Source organism: Anomaloglossus baeobatrachus, chromosome 10 (genome assembly GCF_048569485.1).
Source record: "Anomaloglossus baeobatrachus isolate aAnoBae1 chromosome 10, aAnoBae1.hap1, whole genome shotgun sequence".
NCBI lineage: Eukaryota > Metazoa > Chordata > Amphibia > Anura > Aromobatidae > Anomaloglossus > Anomaloglossus baeobatrachus.
In genome coordinates, this window is record NC_134362.1 from 188954374 (window position 1) to 188979000 (window position 24627).

Here is a 24627-nt window from a genome sequence, read left to right on the forward strand (position 1 = left end):
CCTGAAGGGGACGCCATAGTAAACGACCTTATAGCGTCCATCAATCAGGTGTTGGATCTTTCTCCTCCAGCTCCTCTGATTGAGGAGTCAGCTTCTCAGCAGGAGAAGAAGGGAATTTTGTTACTTACCGTAAATTCCTTTTCTTCTAGCTCCTATTGGGAGACCCAGACGATTGGTGTATAGCACTGCCTCCGGAGGCCACACAAAGCATTACACTAAAAAGTGTAAGGCCCCTCCCCTTCTGGCTATACACCCCCAGTGGGATCACTGGCTCACCAGTTTTAGTGCAAAAGCAAGAAGGAGGAAAGCCAAGAACTGGTTTAAACAAATTCACTCCGAAGTAACCTCGGAGAACTGAAAACCGTTCAACATGAACAACATGTGTACCCGAAAAACAACCAAAAATCCCGAAGGACAACAGGGCGGGTGCTGGGTCTCCCAATAGGAGCTAGAAGAAAAGGAATTTACGGTAAGTAACAAAATTCCCTTCTTCTTCGGCGCTCCATTGGGAGACCCAGACGATTGGGACGTCCAAAAGCTGTCCCTGGGTGGGTAAAGAATACCTCATGTTAAAGCTGCGAAGACAGCCCCCCCCTACGGGGAGGCAACTGCCGCCTGCAGGACTCTTCTACCTAGGCTGGCGTCCGCCGAAGCATAGGTATGCACCTGATAATGTTTGGTGAAAGTGTGCAGACTCGACCAGGTAGCTGCCTGGCACACCTGTTGAGCCGTAGCCTGGTGTCGTAATGCCCAGGACGCACCCACGGCTCTGGTAGAATGGGCCTTCAGCCCTGATGGAACCGGAAGCCCCGCAGAACGGTAGGCTTCAAGAATTGGTTCTTTGATCCATCGAGCCAGGGTGGCCTTAGAAGCCTGCGACCCTTTGCGCCTACGAGCAACAAGGACAAAGAGTGCATCCGAACGGCGCAGGGGCGCCGTGCGGGAAATGTAGATTCTGAGTGCTCTCACCAGATCTAACAAATGTAAATCCTTCTCATACCGATGAACTGCATGAGGACAAAAAGAAGGCAAAGAGATATCCTGATTAAGATGAAAAGAGGATACCACCTCCGGGAGAAACTCCTGAATGGGTCGCAGCACTACCTTGTCCTGGTGGAAGACCAGGAAGGGAGCCTTGGATGACAGCGCTGCTAGCTCAGACACTCTCCGAAGAGATGTGATCGCTACCAGAAAAGCCACTTTCTGTGATAGTCTAGAAAGTGAAACCTCCCTCAGAGGCTCGAAGGGCGGCTTCTGGAGGGCAACTAGTACCCTGTTCAGATCCCATGGATCTAACGGCCGCTTGTACGGGGGTACGATATGACAAACCCCCTGCAGGAAAGTGCGTACCTTAGAAAGTCGTGCTAGACGCTTCTGAAAAAAGACGGATAGCGCCGAGACTTGCCCTTTAAGGGAGCCGAGCGACAAACCTTTTTCTAACCCAGATTGCAGGAAAGAAAGAAATGTAGGCAATGCAAATGGCCAGGGAGACACTCCCTGAGCCGAGCACCAGGATAAGAATATCCTCCACGTTCTGTGGTAGATCTTAGCGGACGTGGGCTTCCTAGCCTGTCTCATGGTGGCAACGACCCCTTGGGATAATCCTGAAGACGCTAGGATCCAGGACTCAATGGCCACACAGTCAGGTTCAGGGCCGCAGAATTCCGATGGAAAACCGGCCCTTGGGACAGCAAGTCTGGTCGGTCTGGTAGTGCCCACGGTTGGCCGACCGTGAGATGCCACAGATCCGGATACCACGCCCTCCTTGGCCAGTCTGGGGCGACGAGTATGACGCGGCTGCAGTCGGATCTGATCTTGCGTAGCACTCTGGGCAAGAGTGCCAGAGGTGGAAACACATAAGGGAGCCGGAACTACGACCAATCTTGCACTAAGGCGTCTGCCGCCAGAGCTCTGTGATCGCGAGACCGTGCCATGAAGGTTGGGACCTTGTTGTTGTGCCGGGACGCCATTAGGTCGACGTCCGGCCTTCCCCAGCGGCGACAGATTTCCTGAAACACGTCCGGGTGAAGGGACCATTCCCCTGCGTCCATGCCCTGGCGACTGAGGAAGTCTGCTTCCCAGTTTTCTACGCCGGGGATGTGAACTGCTGATATGGTGGAGGCCGTGGCTTCCACCCACATCAGAATCCGCCGGACTTCCTGGAAGGCTTGCCGACTGCGTGTCCCTCCTTGGTGGTTGATGTATGCCACCGCTGTGGAGTTGTCCGACTGAATTCGGATCTGCCTTCCTTCCAGCCACTGCTGGAAGGCTAGTAGGGCAAGATACACTGCTCTGATTTCCAGAACATTGATCTGAAGGGTGGACTCCTGCTGGGTCCACGTACCCTGAGCCCTGTGGTGGAGAAAAACTGCTCCCCACCCTGACAGACTCGCGTCTGTCGTGACCACCGCCCAGGACGGTGGTAGGAAGGATCTTCCCTGTGATAATGAGGTGGGAAGAAGCCACCACTGCAGAGAGTCCTTGGCCGTCTGGGAAAGGGAGACTTTCCTGTCCAGGGATGTTGACTTCCCGTCCCATTGGCGGAGAATGTCCCATTGAAGTGGGCGCAGATGAAACTGCGCAAACGGAACCGCCTCCATTGCCGCCACCATCTTCCCGAGGAAGTGCATGAGGCGTCTTAAGGAGTGCGACTGACTTTGAAGGAGAGCCTGCACCCCAGTCTGTAGTGACCGCTGCTTGTCCAGCGGAAGCTTCACTATCGCTGAGAGAGTATGAAACTCCATGCCAAGATACGTCAGTGATTGGGTCGGTAACAGAGTTGACTTTGAGAAGTTGATGATCCACTCGAACGTCTGGAGAGTCTCCAGTGCAACCTTCAGGCTGAGTTGGCATGCCTCCTGAGAGGGTTGTAAGATCGTCCAAGTAAGGGATCACAGAGTGTCCCTGAGAGTGCAAGACTGCTACCACTGCCGCCATGACCTTGGTGAACACCCGTGGGGCTGTCGCCAGACCAAATGGCAGAGCCACGAACTGAAGATGGTCGTCTCCTATCACGAAGCGTAGAAAGCGTTGGTGCTCTGTAGCAATCGGCACGTGGAGATAAGCATCTTTGATGTCTATTGATGCTAGGAAATCTCCTTGAGACATTGAGGCAATGACTGAGCGGAGGGATTCCATCCGGAACCGCCTGGCGTTCACATGCTTGTTGAGCAGTTTTAGGTCCAGAACAGGACGGAATGAGCCGTCCTTTTTTGGCACCACAAAGAGATTGGAGTAAAAACCTTGTCCTTGTTCCCGAAGAGGAACAGGGACCACCACTCCTTCTGCTCTTAGAGAATGCACCGCCTGCAGAAGGGCATCTGCTCGGTCGGGATGTGGGGAAGTTCTGAAGAACCGAGGCGGAGGACGAGAACTGAACTCTATCCTGTACCCGTGAGACAAAATGTCTGTTACCCACCGGTCTTTGACCTGTGGCAGCCAAATGTCGCAAAAGCGGGAGAGCCTGCCACCGACCGAGGATGCGGAGGGAGGCGGCCGAAAGTCATGAGGCAGCCGCCTTGGAAGCGGTACCTTTGGTTGCTTTCTTGGGGCGTGAGTGAGTCCGCCAGGAATCAGAGCTCCTTTGCTCTTTCTGAGTCCCTTTGGACGAGGAGAATTGGGGCTTGCCCGAGCCTCGAAAGGACCGAAACTTTGACTGCCACTTCCTCTGTTGAGGTTTGCTTGATCTGGGCTGGGGTAAGGAAGAGTCCTTACCTTTGGACTGTTTAATGATTTCCGCCAATTGCTCACCAAACAGTCTGTCTCCAGATAATGGCAAGCTGGTTAAACATTTTTTAGAAGCAGAATCTGCTTTCCATTCTTTTAACCACAAGGCTCTGCGCAAAACTACAGAGTTGGCGGATGCCATTGAGGTACGGCTCGTAGAGTCTAGTACCGCATTGATAGCGTAGGTCGCAAACGCAGTCATTTGCGTAGTTAAGGACGCCACTTGCGGCACTGCTGGACTTAAGAAGGAGTCCACCTGTGCCAGACCAGCTGAAATAGCTTGGAGCGCCCACACGGCCGCGAATGCTGGAGCAAACGACGCGCCAATAGCTTCATAGACAGATTTCAACCAAAGGTCCATCTGTCTGTCATTGGCATCTTTAAGTGAAGCCCCATCCTCCACTGCAACTATGGATCTAGCTGCAAGCCTGGATATTGGAGGGTCCACTTTTGGACACTGGGTCCAGCGTTTGACCACGTCAGGGGGAAAGGGATAACGTGTATCCTTCAGACGTTTGGAGAAACGCTTATCTGGATAAGCATGGTGTTTCTGGATTGATTCTCTGAAGTCAGAGTGGTCCAGAAAAGTACTCAATTTACGCTTGGGATACCTGAAATGGAATTTCTCCTGCTGGGCAGCTGCCTCCTCTGCTGAAGGGGCTGGGGGAGAAATATCCAACAGCCTATTGATGGCCGCTATAAGGTCATTTACCATGGCGTCACCATCTGGCGTATCCAAATTGAGTGCGGTGTCAGGACCAGACTCCTGATCACCCACCTCTGTCTCATCATATAGAGACCCTTCTCGCTGCGACCCTGACCCGCGTGATGACGTGGAGGGTCTCTCCCAGCGAGCTCGCTTAGGCGGCCTGGGACTGTCATCAGAGTCAGAGCCCTCAGCCTGTGATGCCTGGGACCCCCTTGAAGTACGGATTAGTTCCAACTGAGGGGGACCGGGGAACATAGACACAGCAGTGTCCATGGTCTGAGCAACTGGCCTGGACTGCAAGGTCTCCAGGATTTTTGTCATAGTCACAGACATTTTATCAGCAAAGACTGCAAATTCTGTCCCCGTCACCGGGGCAGGGTTCACAGGCGTCTCTGCCTGGGCTACCACCACCATAGGCTCTGGCTGACGAAGTGCCACTGGGACTGAACATTGCACACAATGAGAGTCGTTGGAGCCTGCTGGTAGATTAGCCCCACATGCTGTACAAGCAGTGTATACAGCCCGTGCCTTGGCACCCTTGCGTTTTGTGGATGACATGTTGCTGTCTCCTCAGAGCAATATAGGGGTATACAGCCAAGAAGCGACCGTACAGTGCAGTATATATATATATATATATCTGGTACAGGAAAAAGTACACCAATACAACACTGTAGCACTAGTGGGGCCAGCACTAATGTGCTGCTTACCGCCCGCTAAACGCGGGTGTGTGGTCGCCAGAAATCCCTAGTCTGGGTCTCCCAGAGCCTGTGTCCGTTCTCCAGCCAGACTGCATGCAGGAATGGCTGCCGGCGTCCTGTGGAGGGGGGGGGCGGGGCCCTGGGCGTGCTCAGACCAAAAGCGGGAAACCTGCGTCCCACTGTGCCTAGTGAGAGGGCTGGAGCATGTAAATAAGGCTCCAGCCCTCGGCGCTGACGATTGACAGGGAGGGGGCGGGAACGAAGCGGAGCTAGGCCGCAAAAGCCGGGGACTAAATTTATAAGCGCCGCCGCCGTAAAAGCGCGGTCGGCGCTAAGTCCCCGGCGCACTACAAGTCCCAGCCGCGCCGCCGCTCTGAGAGTGGCCGGCGCGGGTAGTTCCCAGCACATGAAGTCACACAGCTAAGCTGCTGTGACTCAAACCCCAGCGTGCAGCGCTACTGTCCCCGGCGCACTAACACACCCAGCAAGTCTGGCGTGTGCGTGCCTGTCTGTACGGGGACACAGAGTACCTGAAAGTTGCAGGGCCTTGTCCCTGAACGGTACCCCCGGCTCCGTATCCAGCAGGTTCACTGGGTCTGTGGATGGAGCCCGGCCACAGGGCTTGGGGGCCGGTAAGATCCCACTTCCTCAGAGCCCCTCAGGGGGATGGGGAAGGAAAACAGCATGTGGGCTCCAGCCTCTGTACCCGCAATGGGTACCTTAACCTTACAAACCACAAGTGGGGTAAGAAGGGAGCATGCTGGGGGCCCCATATGGGCCCTCTTTTCTTCCATCCGACATAGTCAGCAGCTACTGCTGACTAAACAGTGGAGCTATGCGTGGATGTCTGACCTCCTTCGCACAAAGCAGAAAACTGGTGAGCCAGTGATCCCACTGGGGGTGTATAGCCAGAAGGGGAGGGGCCTTACACTTTTTAGTGTAATGCTTTGTGTGGCCTCCGGAGGCAGTGCTATACACCAATCGTCTGGGTCTCCCAATGGAGCGCCGAAGAAATTCCATTTTAGGTTTCCCAAACGTACACGGAGTGGGTTTCTTGATCACTCCGACTTCAGAGATACAGTCCAGAAACACCGAGCTTTTCCGGATAAGCGCTTTACTAAGCGCCTTAATGACACACGTTATCCCTTCCCCCCTGACGTAGTCAAGGGTTGGGCTCAGTGTCCCAAGGTGGATCCTCCAGTCTCTAGACTGGCGGCTAGATCCATAGTTGCAGTGGCAGATGGTGCATCACTCAAGGATGCCACTGACAGGCAGATAGAGCTCCTGATGAAATCCATCTATGAAGCTATCGGCGCGTCTTTTGCTCCGGCATTCGCAGCCGTATGGGCACTCCAAGCTATCTCAGCTTGTCAGTCTGAGATTAATGCAGTCACACGTGCCTCTACTCCGCAGGTTGTGTCCTTAACCTCTCAGGCGTCGGCGTTTGCGTCCTACGCCATGAATGCTGTCCTGGACTCTGCGAGCCGTACGGCGGTAGCATCCGCCAATTCGGTGGCAGTCCGCAGGGCCATGTGGCTACGTGAATGGAAGGCAGACTCTGCTTCCAAAAAGTTCTTAACCGGTTTGCCATTTTCTGGCGACCGCCTGTTTGGTGAGCGATTGGATGAAATCATTAAACAATCCAAGGGAAAGGACTCGTCCTTACCCCAGTCCAAACCAAACAGACCTCCACAACGGAAGGTACAATCGAGGTTTCGGTCCTTTCGGCCCTCAGCCAGATCTCAATTCTCCTCGTCCAACAGGCCACAGAAGGGTCAGAGGAACTCCGATTCACGGCGGTCTAAGTCACGTCCTAAGAAAACCGCCGGAGGAACCGCTCCCAAAGCGGCCTCCTCATGACTCTCGGCCTCCCCAAACCGCATCCTCGGTCAGTGGCAGGCTCTCCCGCTTTTGCGACGCCTGGTTGCCACATGTCCAAGACCGATGGGTGAGAGACATTCTGTCTCACGGTTAGATAGAGTTCAGCTCTCGTCCTCCGACTCGTTTCTTCAGAACATCTCCACCCCCCGAGCGAGCCGATGCTCTTCTTCAGGCGGTGAGCACTCTGAAGGCAGAAGGAGTGGTGATCCCTGTTCCCCTTCAGCAATGGGGCCACGGTTTTTACTCCAACTTGTTTGTGGTGCCAAAAGAAGGGAATTTTGTTACTTACCGTAAATTCCTTTTCTTCTAGCTCTTATTGGGAGACCCAGACGATTGGGGTATAGCTACTGCCCTCCGGAGGCCACACAAAGCACTACACTAAAAAGTGCAAGGCCCCTCCCCTTCTGGCTATACCCCCCCGTGGTATCACGGGTTCTCCAGTTTTAGTGCCAAAGCAAGAAGGAGGAAGCCAATAACTGGTTTAAACAAATTAACTCCGAATAACGTCGGAGAACTGAAAAACCGTTCAACATGAACAACATGTGTACCCGCAAACAACAAAAAAATCCCGAAGGACAACAGGGCGGGTGCTGGGTCTCCCAATAAGAGCTAGAAGAAAAGGAATTTACGGTAAGTAACAAAATTCCCTTCTTCTTCAGCGCTCTATTGGGAGACCCAGACGATTGGGACGTCCAAAAGCTGTCCCTGGGTGGGTAAAGAGATACCTCATGTTAGAGCTGCAAAACAGCCCTCCCCTACGGGGATGTCACTGCCGCCTGCAGGACTCTTCTACCTAAGCTGGCATCCGCCGAAGCATAGGTATGCACCTGATAATGTTTGGTGAAAGTGTGCAGACTCGACCAGGTAGCTGCCTGGCACACCTGTTGAGCCGAAGCCTGGTGTCGCAAAGCCCAGGACGCACCCACAGCTCTGGTTGAGTGGGCTTTCAGCCCTGAAGGAACCGGAAGCCCAGCAGAACGGTAGGCTTCCAGAATTGGTTCTTTGATCCATCGAGCCAGGGTGGCTTTAGAAGCCTGCGACCCCTTGCGCTGGCCAGCGACAAGGACAAAAAGTGCATCTGAACGGCGGATAGGCGCCGTGCGAGAAATATAGATTCTGAGTGCTCTCACCAGATCTAGCAAACGTAAGTCTTTCTCATACCGGTGAACCGGCTGAGGACAAAAGGAAGGCAAGGATATATCCTGATTAAGATGAAACGAGGATACGACCTTAGGGAGAAACTCCGGAATGGGGCGCAGCACTACCTTGTCCTGGTGGAACACCAGGAAGGGAGCCTTGGATGACAGAGCTGCCAGCTCAGACACTCGCCGAAGCGATGTGATCGCAACAAGAAACGCCACTTTCTGTGACAGGCGAGAAAAGGAAACGTCCTTTAGAGGCTCGAAGGGCGGCTTTTGCAGAGCAACTAGTACTCTGTTCAGATCCCATGGATCTAACGGCCGCTTGTACGGGGGCACAATATGACAGACCCCCTGTAGGAACGTGCGCACCTTAGGAAGACGTGCTAGACGCTTCTGAAAAAACACAGATAGTGCCGAGACTTGCCCTTTAAGGGAGCTGAGCGACAAGCCCTTTTCCAACCCCGATTGCAGGAAGGAAAGAAAGGTGGGCAATGCAAATGGCCAAGGGGATACTCTCTGTGCAGAGCACCAGGATAAGAAAATCTTCCACGTTCTGTGGTAGATCTTAGCAGACGTTGACTTCCTAGCTTGTCTCATTGTGGCTACGACTCCTTGAGATAATCCTGCGGACGCTAGGATCCAGGACTCAATGGCCACACAGTCAGGTTCAGGGCCGCAGAATTCTGATGGAAAAACGGCCCTTGGGACAGTAAGTCTGGTCGGTCTGGCAGTGACCACGGTCGACCGACCGTGAGATGCCACAGATCCGGATACCACGATCTCCTCGGCCAGTCTGGGGCGCCGAGTATGACGCGGCTGCAATCGGATCTGATCTTGCGTAACACTCTGGGCAAGAGTGCCAGAGGTGGGAAGACGTATGGGAGCCGGAACTGCGACCAATCTTGAACTAATGCGTCTGCCGCCAGAGCTCTTTGATCGCGCGACCTCGCCATGAATGCCGGGACCTTGTTGTTGTGCCGGGACGCCATTAGGTCGACGTCCGGCACTCCCCATCGGCGACAGATTTCCTGAAACACGTCCGGGTGAAGGGACCACTCCCCTGCGTCCATGCCCTGGCGACTGAGGAAGTCTGCTTCCCAATTTTCTACGCCTGGGATGTGAACCGCGGATATGGTGGATGCTGTGTCCTCCACCCACATTAGAATGCGCCGGACTTCTTGGAATGCTTGCCGACTGCGCGTCCCTCCTTGGTGGTTGATGTATGCCACCGCTGTGGAGTTGTCCGACTGGATTCGGATCTGCTTTCCTTCCAGCCACTGTTGGAAGGCCAGTAGGGCAAGATACACTGCCCTGATTTCCAGAACATTGATCTGAAGGGTGGACTCCTGCGGAGTCCACGTCCCCTGGGCCCTGTGGTGGAGAAACACTGCTCCCCACCCTGACAGACTCGCATCTGTCGTGACCACTGCCCAGGATGGGGGCAGGAAGGATCTTCCCTGAGACAATGAGGTGGGAAGGAGCCACCATTGTAGAGAGTCCTTGGCCGCCTGGGAAAGAGAGACTTTCCTGTCCAGGGACGTTGACTTCCCGTCCCATTGGCGGAGAATGTCCCATTGAAGTGGGCGCAGATGAAACTGCGCAAAGGGAACTGCTTCCATGGCTGCCACCATCTTCCCGAGGAAGTGCATGAGGCGCCGTAAGGGGTGCGACTGGCCTTGAAGGAGGGATTGCACCCCTGTCTGTAGGGACCGCTGCTTGTTCAGCGGAAGCTTCACTCTCGCTGCTCGAGTATGAAACTCCATGCCAAGATACGTTAGCGACTGTGACGGTGACAGATTCGACTTTGGAAAGTTGATGATCCATCCGAACGTCTGTAGAGTCTCCAGCGTAGCATGTAGACTGAGTTGGCATGCCTCTTGAGAGGGTGCCTTGACAAGTAGATCGTCTAGGTAAGGGATCACCGAGTGTCCCTGAGAGTGCAAGACTGCTACCACCGCCGCCATGACCTTGGTGAAGACCCGGGGGGCTGTCGCCAGACCGAATGGCAGAGCTACGAACTGAAGATGGTCGTTTCCTATCACAAAACGTAGAAAACGTTGATGTTCTGTAGCAATTGGCACGTGGAGATAAGCATCTTTGATGTCTATTGAGGCAAGGAAGTCTCCTTGAGACATTGAGGCAACGACAGAGCGGAGGGTTTCCATCCTGAACCGTCTGGCGTGCACATGTTTGTTGAGCAGCTTTAGATCCAGAACAGGACGGAACGAGCCGTCCTTTTTTGGAACCACAAAGAGATTGGAGTAAAACCCTCGCCCTTGTTCCTGAGGCGGTACAGGAACCACTACTCCTTCCGCTCTTAGGGAGTCCACCGCCTGCAGCAGGGCATCTGCTCGGTCTGGATGTGGGGAGGTTCTGAAGAACCGAGCTGGAGGACGAGAACTGAACTCGATTCTGTACCCGCGAGACAAAATGTTTGTCACCCACCGGTCTTTGACCTGTGACATCCAAATGTCGGAAAAGCGGGAGAGCCTGCCCCCGACCGGAGATGCGGAGGGGGGGGGCTGGAAGTCATGAGGTAGCCGCTTTGGAAGCGGTTCCTCCATTTGCTTTCTTGGGGCGTGCGTGAGCCCGCCAGGAATCTGAGACTCTTTGCGTCCTCTGAGTCCCTTTGGACGAGGAGAATTGTGTCTTGCCCGAACCTCGAAAGGACTGAAACCTCTGCTGCCATTTTTTCTGCTGAGGTTTGCTTGAGCTGGGCTGGGGTAAGGAAGAGTCTTTACCCTTGGACTGTTTAATGATGTCAGCCAATGGCTCGCCAAACAGTCTATCTAGATAAAGGCAAGCTGGTTAAACATTTTTTGGAACCAGCATCTGCTTTCCAGTCCTGTAACCACAAGGCTCTGCGCAAAACTACCGAATTGGCGGACGCCATTGAGGTGCGGCTGGTAGATTCTAGGACCGCATTGATAGCGTAAGACGCAAACGCAGACATCTGCGAGGTAAGGGACGCCACTTGCGGCGCCGCTGGATGTATGATAGCATCCACTTTTGCTAAACCAGCTGAAATAGCTTGGAGCGCCCATACGGCTGCGAATGCTGGAGCAAACGACGCGCCGATAGCTTCATAGACAGATTTTAACCAAAGGTCCATCTGTCTGTCATTGGCATCCTTAAGTGAAGCGCCATCCTCCACTGCAACTATGGATCTAGCTGCAAGTTTGGAAATCGGGGGGTCTACTTTTGGACACTGGGTCCAGCGCTTGACCACATCAGGGGGGAAAGGAAAACGTGTATCCTTAGAACGTTTAGAGAAACGCCTTTCTGGATGAGCGTCGTGTTTCTGGATTGACTCTCTGAAGTCAGAGTGATCCAAGAAAGCACTCAATTTACGCTTGGGATAGAGGAAACGAAACTTCTCCTGCTCTGCAGCTGCCTCCTCTGCAGAAGGAGCTGGGGGAGAAATATCCAACAGTCTATTGATGGCTGAGATAAGCTCGTTTACCATGGCGTCCCCATCCGGGGTATCCAGATTGAGAGGGGTTCCAGGATAAGACTCCTGATCACTCTCTTCAGACGCATCACAGGGCGACTGATTGCGCTGAGACCCTGAGCAGTGTGATGACGTTGAGGGTCTTTCCCAGCGAGCTCGCTTAGGGTGGCTGGGGCTATCATCTGAGTCATAATACTCAGCCTGGGAAGCCGGGGACCCCCTTGCAGTCTGGATTAATTCCAACTGAGGGGGATTAGAGGACAGAGACCTCGCCGTGTCCATAGACTGAGCCCCAGTCATGGATTGCAAAGTTTCAAGGATTTTTGCCATAGTCACAGACATTCCATCAGCAAAAACTGCAAAGTCTGTCCCTGACACCGGGGCAGGACTTACAAGCGTCTCAGCCTGGGTCACTACCCCTCCGGACTCCGGCTGGCGAAGCAGCACCGGATCTGAGCATTGCACACAATGGGGGTCTTTGGAACCTGCTGGTAGAGCAGCCCCACATGCAGCACACGCAGTGTACACAGCCCTAGCCTTGGCAGCCTTGCGTTTTGTGGATGACATGTTGCTGCCTCCTCAGAGCGATCTGGGGTATCCAGCCAGGAAGCGACCTCACAGTGCAAGAAATAAATAAATATATATATCTGGTGACACAGTACACCAATGCACACTGAGGCACTAGAGGGGCCAGCTGAAATGCCGCTTACCGCCCGCTTAAGAGCGGGTGTGTGGTCTCCAAAAGCCCCCTAGTCCAGGTCTCCCAGAGCCTTGCGTCCTTCCTCTAGCCAGACTGCATTGTAATGGCTGCCGGCGTCCTGGGAGAGGAGGGGGGGCGGGCCCTGGGCGTTCCTGACTAAGAGCGGGAAGCCTGCTTCCCTCTGTGCCTAGTGAGAGGGCTGGAGCATGTAAATCAGGCTCCAGCCCTCGTCGCTGCTGCGAAACAGCGTCTCTCCCCTACCCTGATTGACAGGGTGGGGGCGGGAACGAAGCGGAGCTAGGCCGCAAAAGCCGGGGACTGGATTTATAAACGCCGCCGCCGTAAAAGCGCGGTCGGCGTGTCCCCGGCGCACTACAAGTCACAGCAGCGCCGCCGGTCCAGTGGGGGTCGGCGCTGCGTTCCCACAACACAAAAGTCCCCCAGTAAACTGCAGGAACACCAACTCAATCGTTACGGTCCCCGGCGCACTACAACACCCAGCCAGCCCGGAGTGTGTCTGTGCCTGCCGGGGACACAGAGTACCTGTATGATGCAGGGCCTTGTCCCTGATTGTACTCCTGCTCCGTATCCATCAGGTGCTATGGGTCTGTGGATGGAGCCCGGCGTCAGAGCTTAGAGGCCGGCAGGATCCCACTTCCACAGAGCCCTACAAGGGGATGTGGAAGGAAAACAGCATGTGGGGCTCCAGCCCCTGTACCAGCAATAGGTACCTCAACCTTACAACACCATCCACGGGTGAGAAGGGAGCATGCTGGGGGCCCTATATGGGCCCTCTTTTCTTCCATCCGAAATAGTCAGCAGCTACTGCTGACTAAAATCTGTGGAGCTATGCGTGGATGTCTGACCTCCTTCGCACAAAGCTTGAAAACTGGAGAACCCGTGATACCACGGGGGGGTATAGCCAGAAGGGGAGGGGCCTTGCACTTTTTAGTGTAGTGCTTTGTGTGGCCTCCGGAGGGCAGTAGCTATACCCCAATCGTCTGGGTCTCCCAATAGAGCGCTGAAGAAAAGGACGGATCTTTCCGGCCCGTTCTGGACCTAAAACTGCTCAACAGACACGTGAAAACCAGGCGGTTCCGGATGGAATCTCTCCGCTCCGTCATCGCCTCAATGTCCCAAGGAGACTTCCTAGCATCAATCGACATCAGGGATGCTTATCTCCACGTGCCGATTGCACCAGAGCATCAGCGCTTCCTGCGTTTCGCCATCGGGGACGAACACCTTCAGTTCGTGGCACTGCCTTTCGGCCTGGCGACAGCCCCACGGGTCTTCACCAAGGTCATGGCAACAGTGGTAGCAGTCCTACACTCTCAGGGACACTCGGTGATCCCTTACTTAGACGATCTGCTTGTCAAGGCCCCCTCTCGGGTGGCATGCCAACACAGCCTGAACATTGCTCTGGAGACTCTCCAGAGATTCGGGTGGATCATCAATTTCCCAAAGTCAAAATTGACACCGGCCCAATCACTGACATATCTCGGCATGGAGTTTCATACTCTCTCAGCGATAGTGAAGCTTCCGCTGGACAAACAGCGTTCACTACAGACAGGGGTGCAATCTCTCCTTTGAGCCCAGTCGCATCCCTTGAGGCGCCTCATGCACTTCCTAGGGAAGATGGTGGCAGCAATGGAGGCAGTTCCTTTTGCGCAGTTTCATCTGCGTCCACTTCAATGGGACATTCTCCGCAAATGGGACAGGAAGTCGACGTCCCTCGACAGGAACGTCTCCCTTTCTCGGGCAGCCAAGGCCTCCCTTCAGTGGTGGCTTCTTCCCACTTCTCTGTCGAAGGGGAAATCCTTCCTGCCCCCATCCTGGGCTGTGGTCACGACGGACGCGAGTCTGTCAGGGTGGGGAGCGGTCTTTCTCCACCACAGGGCTCAGGGTACCTGGACTCAGCCAGAGTCCTCCCTTCAGATCAATGTTCTGGAGATAAGGGCAGTGTATCTAGCCCTAAAGGCGTTCCAGCCGTGGCTGGAAGGCAGGCAGATCCGAATTCAGTCGGACAACGCCACGGCGGTGGCATACATCAACCACCAAGGCGGCACACGCAGTCGGCAAGCCTTCCAGGAAGTTCGGCGGATTCTGCTGTGGGTGGAAGCCACAGCCTCCACCATCTCCGCAGTTCACATCCCGGGCGTAGAAAACTGGGAAGCAGACTTTCTCAGTCGCCAGGGCATGGACGCAGGGGAATGGTCTCTTCACCCGGACGTGTTTCAAGAGATCTGTTGCCGCTGGGGAACGCCGGACGTCGATCTCATGGCGTCTCGGCACAACAAAAGTCCCGGCATTCATGGCACGGTCTCAAGATCACAGAGCTCTGGCGGCGGACGCATTAGTTCAGGATTGGTCGCAGTTTCGACTGCCTTATGTGTTTCCTCCTCTGGCAATGCTGCCCAGAGTGTTACGCAAGATCAGGTCCGACTGCCGCCGCGCCATCCTCATCGCCCCAGACTGGCCGAGGAGGTCGTGGTACCCGGATCTGTGGCATCTCACGGTGGGCCAACCGTGGGCACTACCAGACCGACCAGACTTGCTGTCTCAAGGGCCATTTTTCCATCTGAATTCTGCGGCCCTCAACCTGACTGTGTGGCCATTGAGTCCTGGATCCTAGCGTCTTCAGGGTTATCTCAAGAGGTCATTGCCACTATGAGACAGGCCAGGAAACCAACGTCCGCCAAGATCTACCACAGGGCGTGGAGGATCTTCTTATCCTGGTGCTCTGATCAGGGTTTTACTCCCTGGCCATTTGCCTTGCCCACTTTTCTGTCCTTCCTTCAATCCGGAATGGAAAAGGGTTTGTCTCTCGGCTCCCTTAAGGGACAAGTCTCGGCGCTCTCTGTGTTTTTTCAAAAGCGTCTAGCCAGGCTTCCACAGGTACGCACGTTCCTGCAGGGGGTTTGCCACATAGTCCCTCCTTACAAGCGTCCGCTAGAACCCTGGGATCTGAACAGGGTGCTAACGGCTCTTCAGAAACCACCCTTCGAGCCAATGAGGGATATTTCTCTTTCACGCCTTTCGCAGAAGGTGGTCTTCCTAGTGGCAGTCACTTCACTTCGGAGAGTGTCTGAGCTAGCAGCGCTGTCATGCAAAGCCCCCTTCCTGGTGTTTCACCAGGACAAGGTGGTTCTGCGTCCGGTTCCGGAATTTCTCCCGAAGGTGGTATCCCCTTTTCATCTCAATCAGGATATCTCCTTACCTTCTTTTTGTCCTCATCCAGTTCACCAATGTGAAAAGGATTTGCATTTGTTAGATCTTGTGAGAGCACTCAGACTCTACATTTCTCGTACGGCGCCCCTGCGCCGCTCGGATGCGCTCTTTGTCCTTGTCGCTGGCCAGCGTAAAGGGTCGCAGGCTTCTAAGTCAACCTTGGCTCGGTGGATCAAAGAACCAATTCTGGAAGCCTACCGCTCTTCTGGGCTTCCGGTTCCTTCAGGGCTGAAGGCCCATTCTACCAGAGCCGTGGGTGCGTCCTGGGCTTTGCGGCACCAGGCTACGGCTCAGCAGGTGTGTCAGGCGGCTACCTGGTCCAGTCTGCACACTTTCACGAAACACTATCAAGTGCATACCTACGCTTCGGCAGATGCCAGCCTAGGTAGGCGAGTCCTTCAGGCGGCGGTTGCCCACCTGTAGGAAGGGGCCGTTTTACGGCTCTTTTACCGAGGTATTCTTTTACCCACCCAGGGACTGCTTTTGGACGTCCCAATTGTCTGGGTCTCCCAATGGAGCGACAAAGAAGAAGGGAATTTTGTTTACTTACCGTAAATTCCTTTTCTTCTAGCTCCTATTGGGAGACCCAGCACCCGCCCCTGTTCCCTTCGGGCTGTTGTTTTTTTGTGTACACATGTTGTTCATGTTGAATTGTTCTTTTGGTTCATGGTTTCAGTTCTCCGAACATCCTTCGGATTGAATTTACCCTAGACCAATTTATAAGTTTCCTCCTTCCTGCTTTTGCACCAAAACTGAGGAGCCCGTGATGCACGGGGGGGTGTATAGGCAGAGGGGAGGGGTTTACACTTTTAAGTGTAATACTTTGTGTGGCCGCCGGAGGCAGAAGCTATACACCCCAATTGTCTGGGTATCCCAATAGGAGCTAGAAGAAAAGGAATTTACGGTAAGTAAACAAAATTCCCTTCTTTACCCCCCCCCCTAGGGACATACCCATTAATTGTTCCTGTAGTTTCTTTTTTTCGGGATTTTCCCCTTCACTGTCGCTGTCACTTCTGTGGAAACAGGAGATAATACTGATGACTTTTGCAGTATGGTTGGGTATATAATCTTCTAAAGCAATGTTGGTCAACTTAATGGGACCCCCCATCCCCACAAAAATCCTGCCCAGCTCACCCTTTCTCATTCTGGGATTCTTTCACAGGCTTTTTCCCCTGCTTGTCCTTCGTTTTTAGATAATCCTTAAGCTTCTCGGCTCGGTCCAGGTACTGCATGCATTTGGCTCGGATGCTCTCCTTGGCCTTGTCACTGTGAGCTTCATCTGTAGGAAATAAAAAAAAAAAATATATAATATAAAAAAAAATATATATATATATATATATATAAAAAAAAATCTATATATATATATATATAATATATATATAAAAAAAATAATATAATATAATATAATTATATATATACATATATTCCAAACCACTGAAATGTGACCAGTCTAACCCACCGGTCCATTCCCGCATAGGACGGCACGGCACCGGCCAGGCGTGCATGATGAGCATGTTCTACATCCAGCCTGTAAGTATTAGTGGCCGCGTCCGTGGCGGGTTCCTCACCCCAGGTGTTGCCCGGATTTGCGTCCCTCCACTTTGTATCCTGTGACTTACACTTGATGGCGTGCAGGAAATACTCCACCGCGTGCTGGTAAAGCCTCAGAGCCTCCTCATAGTTCTTGTTCTTGTCCTCCTCTGTGGCTTTAGTCACCAAATCAATGGCTTTCTGGAAGGAGAAAAAAAAAAAAAAAAGCTCCGATCAATATAAAATTCTACATAAGAAAAAACACAACTGTAGTGTGCACTGGGCAGGAGAATAAGAGTAGAAAACACCTGAAACAAGGAGAAAGATCCAAAGGTAAAAGAAGAGAAGGAAAAGACAAAGAGAAGACCGAGGTCGGGATCAATGGAATAAAACAACGGGACGAAGGTGAAAGCAAGGAAGGAGTATTGTAGAGATTAGAGACCAGCACAGAAAAGAAACCGGCGGCAAATAGAGAAGGAGCAAAGGAAAAACATCATCAACCAACAGATGTGCCAAGCTGGGAACTGAGGACAGGAAATAGGGGCCAGAGGATGGCAGCCAACGAGTGCTAAGCTGCAAACAGGGGTCAGAAGACGGCAGGAAGAGGGCAGCATAAAGCCGGCAGAGGGTGACAGGCAGAAAGTAGGGGGCAGAGGGCGACAAACAGGAAGTAGAGGGTAGACATAAACAGGCAGCAAGCAGTATGTAGGGGTCAAAGGGCAAAAAGCAGGAAGCGGTAAAAGCAACATGCAAGCAGGAAGTAGGAGTCATAGGACAGCAAGCAGGAACTAGAGGGCGCCAAGCAGGAAGTAGAGGGTAGAGGGTAAAGGGCAACATGCAGCAAGCGGGAAGTAGGGGTCAAAGAGCAGAAAGCAGGAACTACAGGGCAGAGGAGAGTAATCAGCAAGTAGAGGGCAGAGGACAGTAATCAGCAAGTATAGGGCAGAGGGCAGTAATCAGCAAGTAGGGGGCAGAGGACAGTAATCAGCAAGTAGGGGGCAGAGGACAGTAATCAGCAAGTAGGGGGCAGAGGACAGTAATCAGCAAGTAGGGGGCAGAGGACAGTAATCAGCAAGTAGAGGGCAGAGGACAGTAATCAGCAAGTAGAGGGCAGAGGGCAGTAAGCAGCAAGTAGGGGGCAGAGGGCAGTAAGCAGCAAGTAGGGGGCAGAGGGCAGCAAGTAGGGGGCAGAGGGCAGTAAGCAGCAAGTAGGGGGCAGAGGGCAGTAAGCAGCAAGTAGGGGGCAGAGGGCAGTAAGCAGCAAGTAGGGGGCAGAGGGCAGTAAGCAGCAAGTAGGGGGCAGAGGGCAGTAAGCAGCAAGTAGGGGGCAGAGGGCAGTAAGCAGCAAGTAGAGGGCAGAGGGCAGTAAGCAGCAAGTAGGGGGCAGAGGGCAGTAATCAGCAAGTAGGGGGCAGAGGGCAGTAAGCAGCAAGTAGGGGGCAGAGGGCAGTAAGCAGCAAGTAGGGGGCAGAGGGCAGCAAGCAGCAAGTAGGGGGCAGAGGGCAGCAAGCAGCAAGTAGGGGGCAGAGGGCAGCAAGTAGGGGGCAGAGGACAGTAAGCAGCAAGTAGGGGGCAGAAGACAGTAAGCAGCAAGTAGGGGGCAGAAGACAGTAAGCAGCAAGTAGGGGGCAGAGAACAGTAAGTAGAGGGCAGTAAGCAGCAAGTAGACATCAAAGAGCGAGAGGAAACAGTTTGGCAGGCAGCAAATAGGGGGCAGAGGGCAACAATAAGATGGTGACAAGCAGAAAGTAGGGGGCAGAGTGCAGAAAGCCAGAAGTGGGGAGCAGAGGGCAGCAGGCATGGAGAATAAAGCAGAAAGTAAAAAGCTGGGGGCGGCAAGCTAGACCAAGAGAAAGAGTATGCAAAACGAGAGTGAGAACAGAGATATCATGGAGACAGCGGTCACTGCTTATGTCTGTTCTCTCTCTGCTGCCTATCCAAAGGACTGAAGATATGGCTCTGTCCAGGATTTTCTCAGAGGTATATGCCAGGAACAATCCCCCTGTATGCCATGTCATAGGTGGGCACCAATCTCATTGGGATGCGACTCCTCAGCGGCCATGACTGCTGTAACACATTACACCTCGGGCTGCGGTTTTATGATTTATCCTATGATAAGGAAGTAGGAATTCATGAAGTGACCGTCGCACGTCTAGCATCTGATGCTGCACAAGTCGCATCCAAACCAGTAATGTGCAGACAGATACTTGGCACTCCGATATTTTGAAAACCATTTCTTTCATTTTTTTATTACAAAGCTGTTTGCAATCCCCCAAAAATAAATGTTTAATGTTTTGGTCACTTTTGGACCTTCGTCAGTCCGGACTGCCAGGAGACACTTACCACTTTCCAAATATTGGAGAGCCAAGTATCTGTCGGAAGTAGAAGGAAACCCAAGAGGCGTCTTGTCTGTCCCTGCTCTGTAATGAAGCACGTGCTCCGCTCCTCGCAGCTCTACCTGAGTCACCGCAGATATATTTAGCAATCACATGACTTGTACCTTTAACAAGATGTTTGGGTGCAGCCCGATCACCATGAGGTCAGACACAACAGGAATAGCAGGAAACAAGGAAGCCATTAGGGTCGGTGTCACCTGATCCCAATGCTAGGGGGCAACAACTTGCACCGTCCAGCCAGAGCATGATGGGAGTTGTAGTCCCATAACAGCTGTCCCTGCTTCTAGTCTTACTTATTTTGCACTGTGCACTCTTTGCAATCTCGGGCACTTCTGATAGCCGCCAACAGAGACCCGATATCCTACGGATCCTGCATAGTGCCGTCCATATATCACCAAGGAGCATGATACAAATGGAAGGAGATCTGACTGCACAGGGTGTAGGTAGCCTGTTACCATGGAGACACATAAGTCTGCATGGGAGCTGCAGACACAAAACAATAGATTTCTAATTTTATTTTTTGGGGGATCCCAACAGACTCCCTAATCACACAGAGCCATATTTAAGGCTATATTCACACATATGTTGGGCCATGAGTTGACAAGTGGCCGTAGGTCTGCTAAAACCTGAACTCATAGGAATATACGCGTCTCATCAGCCGCCCTGTGCCTCACGGTCCGTGACAGATGAAGCCCTTAGGGTAGGGGTGGGCAATTAATTTTCCCATGGGGCTGCATGAGAAGTTGGGATGGTTTTAGAGGGCCGGACTAATATAATTAACTCAGTTCTACAATATATATATTATATATATATATATATATATATATATATATATATATATATATATATATATATATATATATACACACAGTCAGGGCCAGAAATATTTGGACAGTGACACAAGTTTTGTTATTTTAGCTGTTTACAAAAACATGTTCAGAAATACAATTCTATATATAATATGGGCTGAAAGTGCACACTCCCAGCTGCAATATGAGAGTTTTCACATCCAAATCGGAGAAAGGGTTTAGGAATCATAGCTCTGTAATGCATAGCCTCCTCTTTTTCAAGGGACCAAAAGTAATTGGACAAGGGACTCTAAGGGCTGCAATTAACTCTGAAGGCGTCTCTCTCGTTAACCTGTAATCAATGAAGTAGTTAAAAGGTCTGGGGTTGATTACAGGTGTGTGGTTTTGCATTTGGAAGCTGTTGCTGTGACCAGACAACATGCGGTCTAAGGAACTCTCAATTGAGGTGAAGCAGAACATCCTGAGGCTGAAAAAAAAGAAAAAATCCATCAGAGAGATAGCAGACATGCTTGGAGTAGCAAAGAAGGGAATTTTGTTACTTACCGTAAATTCCTTTTCTTCTAGCTCTTATTGGGAGACCCAGACGATTGGGGTATAGCTACTGCCCTCTGGAGGCCACACAAAGCACTACATTAAAAGTGCAAGGCCCCTCCCCCTCTGGCTATACCCCCCCCGTGGTATCACGGGTTCTCCAGTTTTAGTGCCAAAGCAAGAAGGAGGAAGCCAATAACTGGTTTAAACAAATTAACTCCGAATAACATCGGAGAACTGAAAAACCGTTCAACATGAACAACATGTGTACCCGCAAACAACAAAAAAACATCCCGAAGGACAACAGGGCGGGTGCTGGGTCTCCCAATAAGAGCTAGAAGAAAAGGAATTTACGGTAAGTAACAAAATTCCCTTCTTCTTCAGCGCTCTATTGGGAGACCCAGACGATTGGGACGTCCAAAAGCTGTCCCTGGGTGGGTAAAGAAATACCTCATGTTAGAGCTGCAAAACAGCCCTCCCCTACGGGGGTGTCACTGCCGCCTGCAGGACTCTTCTACCTAAGCTGGCATCCGCCGAAGCATAGGTATGCACCTGATAATGCTTGGTGAAAGTGTGCAGACTGGACCAGGTAGCTGCCTGGCACACCTGTTGAGCCGAAGCCTGGTGACGTAATGCCCAGGACGCACCCACGGCTCTGGTTGAGTGGGCTTTTAGCCCTGAAGGAACCGGAAGCCCCGCAGAACGGTAGGCCTCTAGAATTGGTTCTTTGATCCATCGAGCCAGGGTGGCTTTAGAAGCCTGCAACCCCTTGCGCGGACCAGCGACAAGGACAAAAAGTGCATCGGCACGGCGCATGGGCGCCGTGCGGGAAATGTAGATTCTGAGTGCTCTCACCAGATCTAGCAAACGTAAGTCCTTTTCATACCGGTGAACCGGATGAGGACAAAAAGAAGGCAAGGATATATCCTGATTAAGATGAAAAGAGGATACGACCTTAGGGAGAAACTCCGGAATAGGGCGCAGCACTACCTTGTCCTGGTGGAACACCAGGAAGGGAGCCTTGGATGACAGAGCTGCCAGCTCAGACACTCGCCGAAGCGATGTGATCGCAACAAGAAACGCCACTTTCTGTGACAGCCGAGAAAAGGAAACTTCCTTCAGAGGCTCGAAGGGCGGCTTCTGGAGAGCAACTAGTACCCTGTTCAGATCCCATGGATCTAACGGCCGCTTGTACGGGGGCACAATATGACAGACCCCCTGCAGGAACGTGCGCACCTTAGAAAGACGTGCTAGACGCTTCTGAAAAAACACGGATAGTGCCGAAACTTGCCCTTTAAGGGAGCTGAGCGACAAGCCCTTTTCTAACCCCGATTGCAGGAAGGAAAGAAACTTGGGCAATGCAAATGGCCAGGGAGACACTCCCTGAGCAGAGCACCAGGATAAGAAAATCTTCCACGTTCTGTGGTAGATCTTAGCCGAATTCGACTTTCTAGCTTGTCTCATTGTGGCAACGACTCCTTGAGATAATCCTGCAGATGCTAGGATCCAGGACTCAATGGCCACACAGTCAGGTTCAGGGCCGCAGAATTCTGATGGAAAAACGGCCCTTGGGACAGTAAGTCTGGTCGGTCTGGCAGTGACCACGGTCGACCGATCGTGAGATGCCACAGATCCGGATACCACGACCTCCTCGGCCAGTCTGGAGCGACGAGTATGATGCGGCTGCACTCGGATCTGATCTTGCGTAGCACTCTGGGCAAGAGCGCCAGAGGCGGAAACACGTATGGGAGCTGAAACTGCGACCAATCTTGAACCAAGGCGTCTGCCGCCAGAGCTCTTTGATCGCGCGACCTCGCCATGAATGCCGGGACCTTGTTGTTGTGCCGGGATGCCATTAGGTCGACGTCCGGCACTCCCCAGCGGCGACAGATTTCCTGAAACACGTCCGGGTGAAGGGACCATTCCCCTGCGTCCATGCCCTGGCGACTGAGGAAGTCTGCTTCCCAGTTTTCTACGCCTGGGATGTGAACCGCGGATATGGTGGATGCTCTGTCCTCCACCCACATTAGAATGCGCCGGACTTCTTGGAAGGCTTGCCGACTGCGCGTCCCTCCTTGGTGGTTGATGTATGCCACCGCTGTGGAGTTGTCCGATTGGATTCGGATCTGCTTTCCTTCCAGCCACTGTTGGAAGGCCAGTAGAGCAAGATACACTGCTCTGATCTCCAGAACATTGATCTGAAGGGTGGACTCCTGCGGAGTCCACGTCCCCTGAGCCCTGTGGTGGAGAAATACTGCTCCCCACCCTGACAGACTCGCATCTGTCGTGACTACTGCCCAGGATGGGGGCAGGAAGGATCTTCCCTGAGACAATGAGGTGGGAAGGAGCCACCATTGTAGGGAGTCCTTGGCCGTCTGGGAAAGCGAGACTTTCCTGTCCAGGGACGTTGACTTCCCGTCCCATTGGCGGAGAATGTCCCATTGAAGTGGGCGCAGATGAAACTGCGCAAAGGGAACTGCTTCCATGGCTGCCACCATCTTCCCTAGGAAATGCATGAGGCGCCGCAAGGGATGCAACTGGCCCTGCAGAAGAGATTGCACCCCTGTCTGTAGTGACCGCTGCTTGTTCAGCGGAAGCTTCACTATCGCTGCTAGAGTATGAAACTCCATGCCAAGATACGTTAGTGATTGAGTCGGTGATAGGATCGACTTTGGAAAGTTGATGATCCATCCGAAAGACTGTAGGGTCTCCAGCGTAGCATTCAGGCTGTGCTGACATGCCTCTTGAGAGGGAGCTTTGACCAATAAATCGTCTAGGTAAGGGATCACCGAGTGTCCCTGAGAGTGCAAGACTGCTACCACCGCCGCCATGACCTTGGTGAAGACCCGTGGGGCTGTCGCCAGACCAAATGGCAGAGCTACGAACTGAAAATGGTCGTCTCCTATCACAAAACGTAGAAAACGTTGATGTTCTGTAGCAATTGGCACGTGGAGATAAGCATCTTTGATGTCTATTGAGGCAAGGAAGTCTCCTCTGGACATTGAGGCAATGACAGAACGCAGGGTTTCCATCCGGAACTTCCTGGCGTGCACATGTTTGTTGAGCCGTTTTAAATCCAGAACAGGACGGAACGAGCCGTCCTTTTTTGGAACCACAAAGAGATTGGAGTAAAACCCTTGCCCTTGTTCCTGAGGAGGGACTGGGATCACCACTCCTTCCGCTCTTAGGGAGTCCACCGCCTGCAGCAGGGCATCTGCTCGGTCTGGATGTGGGGAGGTTCTGAAGAACCGAGCTGGAGGACGAGAATTGAACTCGATTCTGTACCCGCGAGACAAAATGTCCGTCACCCACCGGTCTTTGACCTGTGACATCCAAATGCCGGAAAAGCGGGAGAGCCTGCCCCCGACCGGCGATGCGGAGGGAGGGGGCTGGAAGTCATGAGGTAGCCGCTTTGGAAGTGGTACCTCCATTTGCTTTCTTGGGGCGCGTGTGAGCCTGCCACGAATCTGAGTTTCTTTGCGTCCTCTGAGTCCCTTTGGACGAGGTAAACGGTGTCTTGCCCGAACCTCGAAAGGACTGAAACCTCTGCTGCCACTTTTTCTGCTGAGGTTTGGTTGTTCTGGGTTGTGGTAAAGAGGAGTCTTTACCCTTGGACTGCTTAATGATATCAGCCAATGGCTCGCCAAACAGTCTATCTCTAGATAAAGGCAAACTGGTTAAACATTTTTTGGAACCAGCATCTGCTTTCCAGTCCTTTAACCACAAGGCTCTGCGCAAAACTACCGAATTGGCGGACGCCATTGAGGTGCGACTGGTAGATTCTAGGACCGCATTGATAGCGTAAGACGCAAACGCCGACATCTGC

At 52.8% G+C, this 24627-nt stretch overlaps 2 protein-coding genes across 2 annotated transcripts in view; both read right to left on the reverse strand.

The window, feature by feature from the left end:
- PSMD7 (proteasome 26S subunit, non-ATPase 7) overlaps positions 1-24627 on the reverse strand; it is a 627368-nt gene that overhangs the window by 200483 nt on the left and 402258 nt on the right. The window lies entirely within an intron of this gene.
- Positions 1-24627, reverse strand: part of VPS4A (vacuolar protein sorting 4 homolog A) — a 61852-nt gene that overhangs the window by 29543 nt on the left and 7682 nt on the right. Inside the window, exons 2-4 of the mRNA XM_075326012.1 lie at positions 17155-17266; positions 16670-16814; positions 16487-16548 (exon numbers count right to left, since the gene is read on the reverse strand). Of these exons, the coding sequence (XP_075182127.1) occupies positions 16487-16548; positions 16670-16814; positions 17155-17266 (319 nt within the window). The remainder of the gene's footprint in view (positions 1-16486; positions 16549-16669; positions 16815-17154; positions 17267-24627) is intronic.